A 16,126-nucleotide genomic window follows, 5' to 3' on the forward strand; every position below is an offset into this window, starting at 1 on the left:
CGTAGAAGAAGAAGAAGAAGAAGATCCGCCGCATCGTAAAAGAAGGTGTTAAACGAGCAGCATCGAGAGAAACGGGACAGGAGAATGGCGACCATAACGCAATTTTGACAGAAATAACGCCGCCGCGCTCGCTGAGAGACAATAAGTCCGCGACACTCTCTCGCAGCGGATCTTAGAATAGTTTAGTGTCCGCTCGCGTCTTCGTTTCTCTGGATTTCCCCTCTTTCTTCGGTGTTCCACCTTCGACCACCATTTTCCCATTTCATCTGCTCGCTTTGGGTGACCCTCTTGGCGCCACGATTTTCATGGTTGCGACCGGATTGATGATTGCGCACGTATACAGAGACGTGTATCGTTCGTGCTTCTTCCCTTTATGGGACAAATAAACAGCGATATCGTGGTTCGAGCGTTTTCAACAAAATTTTCCTTTTTATAATGGGACGCTTGTTATTCTCAGAGAATTACTGTTGTTTTTTTTCGTTTTCGTTTTCGGGTTTAGCTTTAAATGTTTCATTCTTCATTCTTCCATAGAGTCGAGCAGTCTTTTGAACCATTCTGGCAAAATTTTCGTTATTTTAATAATTTCGACACGTCGATTTTTCACTGAACCGTGATGTGGAACTTTTGAAGAACTTGGAAAACTTCATTCTTCCTTCTCTATTCAGAACTGAATAACTCCGCGTGCTGGCTCGATGCGTCGAACCTGAATAAGAATCTTCTTCATAGTTAGGTAGCTCTGAAAGGAGAAAGATCGAGACAAGATCAACGTAATCCTTTCTGAAAGTTTCGAAAATATTGGCATACGTCGTATTCTCGCCCAATCGCGTTTCCGCGCCACTCCGCTCGCCACAATGCCCGTGAAATCGGCGCAACGTCTCTATTCTGGCTCGTTAAATCGCATCTGGCCGGTTACTCCTTTAACGGAGCCGTTTTTCCGGAAACAATGTTGTGACGAGAGCCGTCGAAAAAAGGGTTAAAGTGGCAGGAGGGGAGGGGTGAGATTGCCCGTTGGGATTTTTTTTTTTGTCGGTATTTAGGCCCTCTCGAGAGAATAAAAAGGAAGGAAAAGGTTCAATGGACCCTTCGCGAATGCCACGTAGAACGAACATACTACGCGGCGGGCACTTGACGCATTATCCAAACACGCGATTTTGTAGGTTACGTTAAACCCTCTCTCTCTTTGTAGAAACGTGTTCCTCGAATTATAATTACAAATTTTTTTATCGTTGACGCGAAAGAAATTTCTTCGATCAATATTACTTGATCCTTTCATTGCTCATTAAAATCGTTAGTCGTTGAACGAGGAGTGCATTCTTCAGTTTAACATGTACCTTTCGATATGTATTGCAACGTGTTTGAGCCTTTAACGAGTTTCAAATTTATTCGTTCGATAAGAAACTATATATATACTTTGTCAGAAGAAAATTTACTAAAGGCATATTGGAATATTTAAATTATAGACGATTTATTTTATATTATATTGCAATTATAACAGCATTATTGTGCAAGTCTATTTAGAAATATTAAAAATAAATATTTAGAATAATAAATACGAGATAAATAAGTATTATAATAAATATTTAGAAATATTTCGTGATGCAATGAATTAAGAAGAAAATGGAAATAATTTTAAAACTGAAATAATATAATCGGTCAAATCGTTGGTAAAATTTTATTTCATAACGTTCAAGGAAATTAATTTATTACGACGGCGCGTAGGAAATATATTAGCCTGTTAGAGAAAACATCTCGTAGACGTTCTGGCGGAGATCGTGCTCGGATTTTCGGCTCGCCAGATCACGGGGCTACGTATAAAGGGTTATTCAGCGCGCGGATTAAATGATAAAAAAAGAAAAAGGAGGAGAGAACCGACGCGCGCGCTGAAACGGGGGCCTCCTTTTCAGGATTGGGCTTTTTGAAAATTTTAAACTCTCTCTCTCTCTCTCTCTCTCTTTCTCTCTCTACCTCCCCCCCTCGATCAAGGCCCCGAAGTTTTTCATCTGTAGTCGGGATCGACCTCTCCCCCTCCCGCCGGTGCGAGTTTCAAGAACTACGAATAAAAGGGTTTCAGCCTTTGAAAGCTGCTGGATATATCGCGTGCAAAGGGGTAGGAAATGGGGGATCACACCGGCTGCGGCTGTGTCTCTCTGCCCCGTGGATTTCTCGTATTTTTTAAGATTTGCCCCTTAAGTCCTGTCACGTTTCTCGTATTCTTCGTACTGACTCACTGTACGGGTGGTACTACCGATGATTTCACCTTTGACCTGGAACGTTTCCTTTTCCTCCAATCGCTTTGACGTTGGTTTTCCACGTAGCTTTCGGCTTGTTTCGATTGAATCGAAACAAACGTAGATGCATCAGTTTATGAATGTGGAAGAAATTGAAATAGAAGGTGAAATATGTACTCTTAACTAGTACAGAACTTTGGGACTTGAAACGAAAAGGATAGTAAATAAAATAACAGAGATAATGGATACTTTCTTTTTAGATATGTCGAACTCTTTGTACAAGTTCCCTGCAAGTTCCCGTAATTAATATGTTTCACTTGTATTATTATTTTCCCTTCAGCTTCAACACCTTGACAAATCGCGAGGCGCTTTCGATGAAATTTACGATAGAATATACATCATCGTATCTTTTAACAAGATCCAAGGCCAGGTTCTGTTCGACGCCTAGCGGCCGTTTTGGCACGCTTCCTGCGACGCGGCTCGCATAATTAGGCGTCAACAAAATGTCTGACATTCCCGGATATGAGCGGAGAATCGGTAAGATTCTCTCGGCAGTCCAATTGCGATACTATCGACGCGTTTTATTCTTAATTAATACCTGCTCGATGCAAAGAGCCTTGACCCCCAATGCGTGTACGTGTGCGTTTCGCCTCTTTCTCACACGTAACGAGCTGCACGCTGTGTGTGTGAATGTTGGTGGCTGTAAATTCGTGTGAATAAGAGTTTCCTCGACGGCTAGTCAGAAGGTGCTCTAACGAGCCACACAAAACACGCAGCTGCATTACATAATTACTGCACCGGAGGATAGATTAACAGTCATAACCGAATGTTACGCAACAATATGCATCAGCGTTCCCGGTTCAGCTAAACTGGATAATTAATTTAAGCATCCAGAGCGAAAATGTAAATTTCGTAACTCGAGCACGTGCTGTCTTAGCCGTAGCATACCTCGTTGAAATTGAATATTCTCCGAGGGTAGGCTGCGGATTTTTATTGCGAATTCACAGTGTTTCGGGAATGTGATTGATAAGATGGAACGTTCGTAGAGAAGTAGAGTATAATGTAAGTTATTTTTATGTATTATATTTGTATGCATTGTATTCTTACATTGTACATTATTTCGTGGTACATTGCACTCTTACACATTTCTGTGTACATGTATTGTTCTTACATGATATTTATATTATATGTTTTAACGTGTACAGTTTTGCAGTTGAAAATTTCCTACTCATCGAGTAAATCGCAGTGTGCACAATTTTTGGAATTTCGATTTCGTAATCGCAGTTCTTCACGTGTCTTCGATTTAGTTTGTTAAACGCGATGATCATAAAAGAACAACGTGACTGTATTTATGCAAAATCATGTTTTTACGAATATGGTTGAAAAAGAGAGCTTGAGTATTGCGTTTCCAAAATTTTTCACAAGTGCATCAAAATCCGCAATTGCAACAGGAGAATTGCAACGCGACGCGAAGTGAAAACAATCATTTAGATCTAAGATCTGTTTTTTCTCTTTTTGTTCCTAAAACACGTTCAAAAAAAACAATTACAAAATTGACAGCGTTAATTCTTTAATCGACGAATCATTAACTCCGTGAAATAAATAAATAAAAAGAAAAAAAACAATTTTTGTAGCTTTGACTGATCAGTCCTTCTCCTCCCACAATCTTCACGCGAGAAATAACTTCTCGAACTTCGATTTCCTAGTCGCGTACAATAGTTTCACGTGCCCTTTTTCGAATCAGTCGAAAAAATGGGACTGACCCAGAAGCATCGAGCATCGGAGAGAACATAATACGAAAGTAATAATGGCTCGCCTCTCCCTCGCAACCTTTACCATTTCGTCTCTTCTCTCGTTGCTCGTTTTTCTTTCGTTTTGCTGCCACATCGGGGAACCCTTCTTCTCTTTCGCGTTACACACGTGCGCATAAAACTTCGGCTGGTGTGCCTATCCCTACCAAAGGGGGGACCCGAGAGGAGGAGGGGGGATACCCTAAGAGAAATATTCGACAATTTTTAAACTCGTTTCTGAACGCATTCAAACGTGCACAGTCGACAAGTAGGAATTTCTTGGAATCAACCAATGCCTTTTGGTAGGGCACGCCGAACGTGTACGCTGTGGTTTCCGGTTGCCGGAGGTGGAGCCTCGGCCATATATTCTCCCCGTAGTTATATATTTCGCAGCTATTCGCGAAATTCTTGGGAACAGCGTGTTATTGTGTTATTGTCACTCGGAGCGTACGAACGCGTGCTGGAGGCTTGAAACGAGCCGTCGACTGTAATTGAACCAAAGAATTTTAATGGAGATTCGAAAGTGTGTTTGCAATGTTGTATGGTACGTGAGATTCAACATTCTCGACAATGGTAGTACATGTTTCATCTCCGATCTAATTTACAATCGATTTGCATCTTTATGTCGATGGTATTTTTTATAATTAAAATTTAGTAAACTCTAATGTGTCGTTTCTCTCCTGAAAGACGAATCACTCTAAAGGAATTCGAGCGATCAGGATAAATCAAGTCCAGTTGCAAGCTGATGATTTAATGACATGAAATTGTAGGAGTCGCGACGAAACTCGTTTTTGTTTCACTTCGGTTCACATGGTTTCAACGCTGTAATTCATATCAAACAGTATCATTACCAAAGATCTTTTAAAAGACGCGAATACATTACATTCTCAATCGTTTTAATCAATTGGTAATACTAATTGCTATTGACGTCCTACGAAAGGCAAGTTTCATTTTTTTAATATCCATTAATTACCCTTACTTCGTGTAATTATCCTTTAAATGCCTGTATCAATGATAATAATTTCTACTTCTACTCCTCTAATTTCAACTACCGTGGATAAAAGTCGAAGAGTTCATCGTGGATTTGCAGGACGCTTCTTTATCTACCTTTTGGATTCTTCGTTAACATCAGACGATATCATACCGATCATCGAATAATTAAGAAGTTAACTTATCGACTGGAAATGAAATACCTTGTGTGTATGAAAAAAAAATTAAAATACTTATATTTAGTATTTTTATACGTAAAATATCTTCTCTTGCAGCATTTTCTCTGTCATACAAAATATCACATAAAGTAATGTTCATAATCGTATACATCATCGTTCTTTTTTAATTTTTCGTTGTATTAGCTGTGATATTTTTATTTTATAGCGACAGCTAAAGTTTGGAATCTTGATTCTTCAATGTCCTCTTATTCAATTAAATTTCAATAAGAAATTATCGCGATCTTAGAAAACGATGCTATAAATGACAAAATATTTTCCACAAAATCTTCAAATAAACAAAAACCCTTCTCACGTTACAACATTATTCTGTTACAACATTTAAAAAGACTGCTGCTCTTATACATATTAAAAATTCTAGGGAAAGTTCTTAATTCCAAAAATTAATTTCTCAATCGTTGGAAATCGAGATACCGCCCGTAAGAAAAGAACGCAGAATTGCCGAATTCGATCCAATTGATCGCCAATCCCCCCTCCCCTAAAAAAAAATCCTCGCGCTCCGAGAGAGTAATCCTCCTCACCTCGTGCCTTCTGGTTTCTGATTTCAGCATTATTGAGACAAAGCATGTCTCCGGTTGCGGATACGTTGATCGGTAGCTCGAAAAGCTCGATGTCGCAGCCGATAATCGATTACTCCCGATACGTGAGGCGGTACACGTCGGGCCAAGAATGCGGTAGCTCGTATTGTAAGGAGCTCGGCTGCCGCGAGCATTTTCACTGTCTGGACTGCAGTGGTAGGGTGTTTGTGAAAAAGGAGGAAATGATCAGGCATTTCAAGTGGCACAAAAAGAGGGACGAATCTTTGCAGCACGGGTTCATGAGGTACTCGCCGACGGACGATTGCTCGGAGAGGCATCCGGGCCGTGCCTGCCCCCACAATCGTAAACAGACTCACTACCACTGTATCCACGAGAACTGCGATAAAGTATACATATCGACGTCGGACGTGCAAATGCACGCCAACTATCACCGTAAGGACTCGGCTATCATACAGGAGGGTTTCCAGAGATTTCGAGCTACCGAGAGCTGTGCTACTGATCACTGTCCCTTCGTCGGACAACGGACCACGCACTTCCATTGTCGCCGAGCTGGTTGCCGGTTCACCTTCAAGAACAAGGCTGATATGGGTAAAGAACTAATTCGCAGTTCTGTCTTACGATTTATGGGCTTTGAAGTTATTTAAGTTTATTACACGGACGATAGCTGCAACTATGAAATTTCAATAGAAATTCGCTTCGTCTGTATTGTACGCGCATCGTGTGATCTCGGTAGGTTTTTGGAATTTCGTAAAATTTGAAGATGCATATACAGACAGATCTGAAACGAAAATGAGGCGATTGAATGTTACGTTTCGTACAAATTACAGATAACAGAATTTGCAATACGGGCAGCTTTCACAGTAGTTCTTAGATAGATTGATAATAGTTAATTGACGCTACGTGGATATTAGAAGAGATATTCCAACGAAGAGAAATGAAAACTTCAACGTTCAAATTATCTGAAAAATGATGAAACAAACAAACGTAAATCGACGTAAATAGATTAACAATAAAATAATTACACGTGTTACAACGAATTAAATTAAATTAATCTGTTTCTTTCGCCTCGGTGATCAAAAAGCAACTAAAATTCCCTTACGTTCACGTAATAGAATTCTCTAACGAATTCTTCCCTTTGTCTTTTTCTTACAGACAAGCACAAGTCGTACCATATCAAAGACGAGCAGCTATCCCGCGACGGTTTCAAGAAGTTCATGAAATCCGAGGCGTGCCCGTTCGAGCAGTGTCGTTTCTCCCGCGTCTGCAATCACATCCATTGCATACGGCCGCATTGCAGCTACGTTCTTCACTCGTCCGGCCAGCTGTTCTCTCACAAACGAAAACACGAGCGTCACGAGACGGAGCTGGCCTACAGAAAGTACAAGCAGATCAACGCCGTCGGTGGTATCCGACCGCCAGGCTCCTGGCCGCCGGACGATCTCAGCACGCAGAGCCTCTCCTTGAGTCTGAACGGCGAGAGCTCGAACGAGGACCGAGGCTCGCCGTCGTACTACTCTTTGGACGATTCGTTTCAAAGTGGTAGCGACCTAGCGATGGATCTCACCGCGCCAACGACCACGGTCACCGCCAGCGGGAGTTGTTCCACGGTGACCATAGAGCAGCAACACCAGCAGCAGAGTCAACAGAGCCAACAGCTCACTGCCACGGAACTAGCGTATCTGGTACCTGCGACGGCTGACTGTCCCTGTCACACGGGCAGGGAACACCATCACTGCGGGTTAGATCGTTGTGGTGCCGCCCTGAAGGATCCACGCGAGGTTAGGGAGCATTTGAGGGAACACGAGACTCAGGAACGGATCACCGACGCGTTCTTCGAGGAAGGTGGCTGCGACGACGGCTGCCCGTACGCCGACAAAGAGAAACACTATCACTGTAACTGGGAGAACTGTCGCGAGGTGATCCTCTCCACCGACAAGCCCTTCCGTCGTCTTCAACATTACAAGATCCACGAGTACAGCCGACAGTTGAATCTCTCTTGCTCCTCTCACGCTCTGTCCTCCGACGTGACGTTAACGCACTTGACGAACATCGACGCGATGTTCAGGCGGAAGAGAGGCAGGCCTCCAAAGAACAGAGTGATCGAGATCTGGTCGGGTGGCGATCCAGCTACCCACACTCACGACTCGCCGCAGGCGATCTTCACTAGTTTCAAGCTACCTAAACCACAGACGCCTAGCCTGACACCTAATCCTATGGCCGAAGAGAGGGAGGGCAGTGTCTCGCCTTCGAACAGCCTTGGCGAACCGGAAGGTTTCTCCACGTACAATCCCGATGGGTGTCCAGATCCTGCTTGCGCCCTCAGGTCGACGAGACACCATCATTGCTCGCAGCTTAGGTGTCACTTCTCCACCGACAGGCCCGATCAATTGCTGATGCACAGCAAAGACTTTCACGACAACGTCGACATACCACCTGGTTTTGCATTCTTCGACAAGATGGTCGACTGCCGGCTGGTTGGTTGTCACAGTAATCGCGTTAATCGGCATTTTCACTGTACCAGGCCGAACTGTGGCTACTCGTTCGTTAGATACTCGACCATGGCGATGCACGAGAAACAGCACAGCAGCAGCAGTCACGACGAACAGCCTGAATGTTCGTCGAATCAGGAGTGTCAGACGCAGATTCAGCCGATGATGCAGGAAACGAAGCCTAGGATTCAAGTGAAGAATACGGCTGAGTTGATCGAGAAGCCCGAGGAGAGTTTGACGAGCGAGATGGAGAGCAGATCGATGATCGACGAGAAAGAATCGGAGATCCACAGCCCGGATGTTAACAAGACCACCGGTAAGTGTGACTTTCGACTTGGACACGAACCAGTGCACCTGTATAGTATTGTCTTATAGATGAGTTCTTGTTTTGGTAGTTAAATTGAGAGAGTTTAAAGAGACAATTGTCCAACCGATGCATGTTTTCTGCACGTACACGCACCACTTCAGTATATATTACACATAGACACGACAGCACATCTCGATCCTTTCCACGCCATTGTTGAGTTATTTTCGCGGATTTTTATGCGTATTTGTGTATGTGTGTGTGTGTTTTTTTTTTTTTTTTTTTTTTAAAGAATGTGATTAAAAAAAACATAGAAGTTAGCTAGGAAATTGATTTGTTCACATTTGAATGTTTAAATTTATAAATTTATAAAAATTGGTGGGCTTAACCATCAGGATCATGACTGAATATATTTATACAATATTAATAAATATAATTGAGAAATACGTTTTACTTATTAATAATTAGAAAAATTATTCTACCTACCAAGTATTACAAGAAACGCTATATCTTTGCATGTTCCTTCCAATTTTCCACAAGTGCATAAAAATCCGTGATCTACTCGTAATAAAAATGATCCTTGTCAAATTTATTAATTTTGTAGATAGTCGTATATAAAAATTTAGTCTTTCTTCACATTATATTGAAATATCTGATGTTACCTATATTTTATACTGTATAGAAATATTTTGAATTAAAATCAAGTATTTTATACTGTATAAACTATTTTGAATTAAAATCAAGTATTTTAAATTGGACAAAGATGTCATAAAAGAATAATTTTTATAACAATCTTCTGGAATATAATAACATTTTAACGAAGAGCAACCAATTTCATAAAACAACTTTGTGATCTATTGTAATTAAATATTACAGAAATGCAACAGAAATTACAAAGGTACAAGGGTCGTTTTATCGAATAAATCCTTCGATCGTAAATTCATTTATTCATCCCTACACAAATTCCACCCTCACATATTATATATTTTCTCATGTACATTGTTTTTTTTTTTTTTTCTCTCTTGTTGCGTTTGATGTAACTATTGTACAAGGTGGTTGTAATTCTAGTGGGAGGTATATTTGAAGTGTTGGTTGTTTGGTTGATTGTTGCTAGTGGTGAGGGCGGCAGGCACCTATTATCCGGTCAGTGGACCGCCGAGTGAACCCGCACTTCCGGGCGTCGTGCTATCCATGCGAACTTCCGTGCACCAAGGTTCGTGTCTCTATACGACGACCAAATATTTATCGCCTTGAATTGTGTTCGATTCAGTCGTCGCTTTTTTTTTTTCGCCTTTTCCCAATCATCGACAATCGGACAATCTGTACTCACCGGAGACCTCTCCTCTTGCAGAGTCACCGGTACTGCCATCCACGTCTTCAGCCTCGCCGCACATCCTCTACGGGCCAGAGCAAAGCTGCAGCAGGCCGTTCTGCAAGTTAAAACGTAAGAACCACTACCACTGCAACGCCTGCAATCAGGCGTTCTCCGAACTGGACCGACTAGTGGCGCACATAGCGAAACATTCAACAGGCGCCATCCTCAGTCAACAGCAACACGATTTGGCCAGTCAGACACCGAATCAGCTGCAGCACGACTACCTGGCGCAGCTGTCGCAGAAGCACGACTTCATGGCGCAGAACGCTCAAATGGCGCAGAACATCCAAAACTTTCAGAGTCAGATGCAACGTCAGATGCAACAGACTCTCGGCCAGATGAGCCAACAGACGCAGGTGAAGGAGGTGAAGATCGAGCCAGCGAGATGCGGCTCGGATATCGGGGTGCAGAGTGTCGGGGTTCCGAATGTCAAGAGGGAGCCCAGCGAAGTGTCCAGAGACGATGGGAACAATTCGGTGATGGATAGCAACGAGAATGGCCAGTTGTCTCAGCCGAGTATGCCACCCAGTGTTCAACAATCGCCAGTCCCGACTAGTTTCGAGCTGGACCTTAGCCACAGTTTCCACTTCCCTAGCCCAGCTGTGATGGCTGCTATGAACCAGCAGATCGCCCTGATGAACCAAGCTCTGCCACCGTTCTTGCAACACGGTGGCATGTATACAGGTGGGCCGGGTTTGATGTTCGCCCCTGGTCTACCACCGACTAATTTCCTACCTCCGGCCAGAGACGAGAACCCTCTGGCCTCGTTGGCGGCGAATCTTAACCTGAACAAGAGGTCTTTGTCGCCGCCTGATAGCAATTCACCCGAGGCGAAGAAGCAGAGGCTTCATCATTCCATGCGGATGCTTAAGGACGAACCTGTGCCGGAAGGATACGTCAGGTTTGCGTTTATTTCACGTTTTTTTCTTTTCTCATTTTCGTACATTACATTTTAATTGTGTTTCTTATACTATATAAATATTTAGCTTATAAAATTATTGTGGAAGATTTTGCAGAATTGCAATTAACTTTTTTGAGCGCATAAAATTGCCAAAAGTGTAAAAGTTTAGTAAACGAGGGGCGTACAACAAATTAAGAGCTCATTTATTCAGTACGTAGCAATATATTATCCTTTGTCACAAATCCAATAAATGCTTCATCGTTGATTGTCAAGTTATTCGTACAACACCCTCAGTACTAAATGTTCAGAGTTTATTAACGTTCAATTGTGCCATCACGTGGACGCAAGTGTTGAATAAAAATCAAATTCAACTTCTGTCCTAAATATTAGTATAATAAAAAAATTCCAAGTGTACAGTCTGACTATTGGGATTAATTCCCAATTTCCATTTCAGGTTCAGATTCAACGAAGACTGCAGGTACCCCCATTGCGGCTACAGAGAGCACCAGACCCACTTCCACTGCATGCGTCAGGACTGCGGCTACTCGTTCTGCGACAAGACACGTTTCGTCCAGCACACGGCGAGGCACGAGCGTCTCGACACCCTAATGGGTGGCGATTTCCAGCAATACAGAGCCAACGTACCCTGCGGAAGGGCGCAGTGTGCCTACACGTCGTCCTTAGGCTCCATGCAGAACAAAGCGTCCCACTTCCACTGTCTGAAATGCGACTTCGTCTGCACGGATACCAACAAGGTGGTCGCTCATCGACGACAACACGCGAAATTGGACAGCATAGCCGCCGCAGGTTTCCAAAAGTTCACGCCCAGCCAGCCATGCGGGAGTGTCCAGTGCCAGCATTCCGGCAAACAGACTCACTACCACTGTCTTCAGTGTCAGTACGCTGTGCTGGGTTTGGCGCAGATGTCCGCGCACAAGTATCGACACATGGACACATAACGACGTTCGTTTGGAACATTGGACATTCGTCGGAGAACGCTCGAGAAAGACAATTGCCCGGTCTCCGGTAGACATTCCTTGGGGGAGTCGTGGCCACGGAGGGGCAAGAGTGAAGGAAGCTGAAGTCGGATGAAATCTGATGGAAAGGAGAGGCAGAAGCTATAAAAAAAAAAAAAAAAGAAAAAGACAAATTCTCATGCATCCCGTAGACATTCCCTGGAAGGATTTCGTTCCGCGTTCTCATCATCCGTACCTGCGAGTGCGGATGGCTGGATGATTGAGGAGCAGACCCCCGAATGAGCGGCCTAGTCATGAATCTTCAGCCGTTTTCTATCGATACAACTCTTGGCAGCGTGTGTGTTTTCTCGTTCGAACGATACGTACCGGTCGATGCATCGAATTGGAACTGTTCAGTGAAACTCGATGACTTCGTACTTACGAGAGGAGATATTTATTGTAACGACGATCTTCTCTTCGCGGTTCTTCTCGAATTGTTTCCCGAAGGAATTTTTGTAGCAGAGTTTTGAAGAGCGGAGAGCGACTTTGATCGAGAGGAGAGATCCACGTAGACGAAAAACGGCGACGGGAGAGAAATGGCATAGAATCATAGACAATAAATCACGGATGACGAGCCTATCATTATTAGCTTTAGATTGCGAGGATAAAAGACAAACTATGATATTTAAAATAGAAAAAGACCTTGTACATTTCGTTTTCCTCCTTTTTTTTTTCTTTTTTCTTTTCTTTTAGTATCGTGTACCCTCCGTGAATCAGTCGTCGCGAATTTAGCTCCTAGAATATATAGATAGTTAATAATATATGTAAAGAACTGACATAAGAGAGAGACAGAGAGAAGGAGAGAGAAAATGGGATCTTCCCTCGCTGAGAATTTAACTGAAACTTGCAGCCGACGATCACAGAGTTTAGACTACTACTTTTCTTTTTTCTACGTGAATGATTACAAACAAAAAGTGAGTCAAAAAAAAAAAAAAACTGTGTCTAGTCCATCGTATCATTGACGATTACTACTGACTAGCTGAAAGAATGTTCAAAAGTGCTTTACTCAAAGCAGTTACTCAATTAAAGATACGAGAAATTAATTGTCAATGGCGCGATGATTTTTCTACTTTTTTTTTCCTCAAGAAGAACACACAGCTGTTGTTTCCTTAGTTCCTCTTTTGTATTCGACAAGGAACTCACAGACGAGATTTGTAATGAATCGTACTAAAGATTATACGCTTTCTCGGGACACGTGCCGCGGCCAGGAGGGTACACGTTTCTCATTAATCGTATTACAAACAGTATTGATTAAAAGAATATAAAGTAATGCAACAAAAAAAAAAAAAAAAAAGAGAGAGAAAAATCTGCAAGAAAACTGAGAGTTAACAAAAAGACTGCCAGCCAAGACGAAACAGAGCGTTACAGTGATCATGGATGATGATTGATTCGGTGACTCTTCGTTCGCTTTCGAAGGCAACCGTTGCTTCGCTGGAATGAAACCGGCGGATATTTTGTCAACCGTAAAGAAAAAAAGCAGAAAGAAACTAGAGAGCATGTATATTGTGAATGTACAGATTGTCGTGGAGTTTTAAAACAAAGCTACGTATGCAAGGTATTTGTTGTAAAATTGCGAATGCTCGAAATAGAAGATCGGCTGGTGTGCGTTTTATTAAGCGATGCGTATTTAAAAAAATATTGTAGGAATTCTCGCGTTCCTGTTTTCAGAAGGTTACTCAGCAACGATACGATATTCCCGATTTGTGAGAAAGTAGAAAGATTTAGGAAGATCGAGAGACTTTTTTTAGAAAAATTTGCTTCGTTTGCTTTCTGAGTGGTTAATGTTCCATTTCTAGAAATTTATTTTTCAAACAATTAAATATTTTATCAAATTGTCTTGGAAAATGAACTTGCTTGACTTTGAAAAATAAACTGTTTAACTATTAACAATTTCGAAATAGTTAATTATTATTTCGAACTATATTAAATATATTAAACATTCTATTTCCTCGAAATAATATAATTAAATCTTCAGTCGTCAAAATTTTCATTATTACCAACTCTTATCTACTCATATGAAAGGAAAATTTTAAACTAAATCAATTTTAAAAGTACAGAAACACTTTTAAAGTCATTAAGGATTTCTTTCCTCTAATTAATTAATTGATTTCTTTTTAATTCATAAAACAGCTTACAAAATTTATAAACATCTTTATCATTTGCTTTAACATTTAGTATCAAATGTGATAGTTTTACTTCAATTTAAATTGTCATTTTACAATTTTCATCGCATCTCTGCGACCCTTTCAATTATCCTAATTATCGTCTCGTATCGTTGAAGTTTCCTTCCCAAAATAAAAAAGAAAAAAAAAAAAACAAACAATAGACGATCGACGAGTAACACGACGAAACCTAAAGAAGACATTGAAATGCGTTTTTTTTTTTTTCGAAGAATACGATTGACCATGTAGCTTTTAGAGCACGCGTGATCCCCTCATTGGGGATGATATGTAAACGTGCGAGCGTTGGGTGACGCGCTAGGGTGCCTTTAGAATTTCCCCCCGAACTTGTAGGACCGTGCCTTAGCAATAACAACCGATTATTTAAACAAATTCTTTTAATACGAACGACACACGAGAAAAGAATAAGACAAAAGACATACAGCACGATCGTAGGAAATTAGTGCCTTAAAGAAGCGCGTTGGAATACAAGAAAAAAGAAAAGAAGAAGAAGAAAAAAGAAAAGAAACGCTCAGTCGCCAAGAATTTACCCTTTCATCTTCTCATAGACAATATTGGAGATATATAGTTACGTATATAGTTACTTTCTTTCGAGATCGTAGATCAATAGAAATTTTCATGATAGATGCTTGCATGTAGGATCGAGGGTGTTGAAACTTCGCGACTGACAAGGATTCTTTGTTTTTTAGACACTTTTTTTTCCAGCGTTTCGTGAGCGAAGAATCAAGAATGAAATCAATGAAAATTGATATCATCCAACATTTTGGAGATCTGGTTTTTTTTTTTTTGTTAATTTTTATTCGCAGATTTTAAAATTCAAGGAACTTAGAGTTTCTTAAGATGTTTCGTGAAGAAACCAAATAATTAATTTAAAAAAAAAAGAATCATAATGTTACAAAAATAATTCTTCAAGAATTTTAGAAATTCTTACATTTTAAAAATCCTCTTTCTAACATACAGAGAAAGATTTTTTTAACAATATCTTTTGTGATAAGTACCAAATGTCAATTTTTAATATTTACGAGAAAAGATTTTTAAAGTTTTATTTCCTTACGTAATCTTTGCCACATTCTCTATGATGAAATATCAAATTATTTTAAAACATTCTGTCGATTTTAAAACAGACGAGAGAAAGTCTCGTATTATCTAATTTTAATCACTCTTCCGTTACTACATTTTATTAATATTTTATTTTATTGTATACACATTTTAACAACATTCTCAAGAATTCACATGAAATCGGGTCTCCAGCGATCCAGGACGAGCTCTCCCCCAAACTCAACCCGAATCTTCCCCTATTAGTCTCTAGTACATCATTCCATTAGCAAGGTTACGCGTGTCAACGAAGTCGATTAGTCATAAATCGGTCCCCGTCCTCTCGCGATCAATCTGAAGAAAGGAGAAACTCCTCCGCCCCAAAACTCGCCTCTTTCGATCGTCTTATAGAATCATTCGACGATAATAACAACGAGATTGTCACGATATCGGCGTGAAACACGTGTCGAAGCTCGCGGGAAGAAGCGGAGGATCGTTGATAAGCTGCTTGAGAGCCGAGCCATTTTCAAATGAGTGCCATAAACGATGTAGAGTCTCTCTCTCTCTCTCTCGAGCCCTGTCACGTTTTCATCCCCCTTTCGCGTAACGTAACGTAACAGCTTCGTGAAAACGACGAGGAACGAGAACGACGCTGCGTAATAATTTATCGTAACTCGCGGCACGCGCGTGTTTCGCGATACCCGGAAGCGGCGAGATCGCGAGAGGATGATCGTGCGTTCATGAAGATGAAATGAACAACCTCGATGGATCATCGCGAGAGACTTGGAAAGAAATAAAGAGAGATACAGAGTGTATTGAAGTAGCGACGACGAACTGAGGTTGCCTTATAACTATCGAGCCTATATTATTATTATTATATATATATATATAAAATATATATATATATATATATATTATTGTGAACGATCATCGACGGTGATGAAGGACAAAAATATAAAAATCGAAGAAATGTGTGCGTGAGTGTGTATGTATGATAAAGAAAGAGAGAAATTGCGTAAAAGAGTGATATATGTATACCAGTA

General features: G+C 41.1%; 1 protein-coding gene across 5 annotated transcripts in view; it reads left to right on the forward strand.

The window, feature by feature from the left end:
• LOC122535037 (zinc finger protein castor homolog 1-like) overlaps positions 1-13,329 on the forward strand; it is a 142,790-nt gene extending 129,461 nt beyond the window's left edge. For 4 of the 5 annotated variants that reach the window (XM_043666198.1, XM_043666197.1, XM_043666196.1 and 1 more), the window contains 5 exons: positions 5,793-6,371; positions 6,936-8,588; positions 9,691-9,789; positions 9,928-10,852; positions 11,307-13,329. In XM_043666198.1, the coding sequence (XP_043522133.1) occupies positions 5,793-6,371; positions 6,936-8,588; positions 9,691-9,789; positions 9,928-10,852; positions 11,307-11,811 (3,761 nt within the window). In that variant the 3' untranslated portion in view covers positions 11,812-13,329. The remainder of the gene's footprint in view (positions 1-5,792; positions 6,372-6,935; positions 8,589-9,690; positions 9,790-9,927; positions 10,853-11,306) is intronic. The other variant, XM_043666200.1, reaches the window with a different exon arrangement.
• Positions 13,330-16,126: the final 2,797 nt, after the last annotated feature.

This window comes from Frieseomelitta varia, unplaced genomic scaffold (assembly GCF_011392965.1).
Source record: "Frieseomelitta varia isolate USP_RPSP 00005682 unplaced genomic scaffold, Fvar_1.2 scaffold_665, whole genome shotgun sequence".
In the NCBI taxonomy this organism is placed as follows: domain Eukaryota; kingdom Metazoa; phylum Arthropoda; class Insecta; order Hymenoptera; family Apidae; genus Frieseomelitta; species Frieseomelitta varia.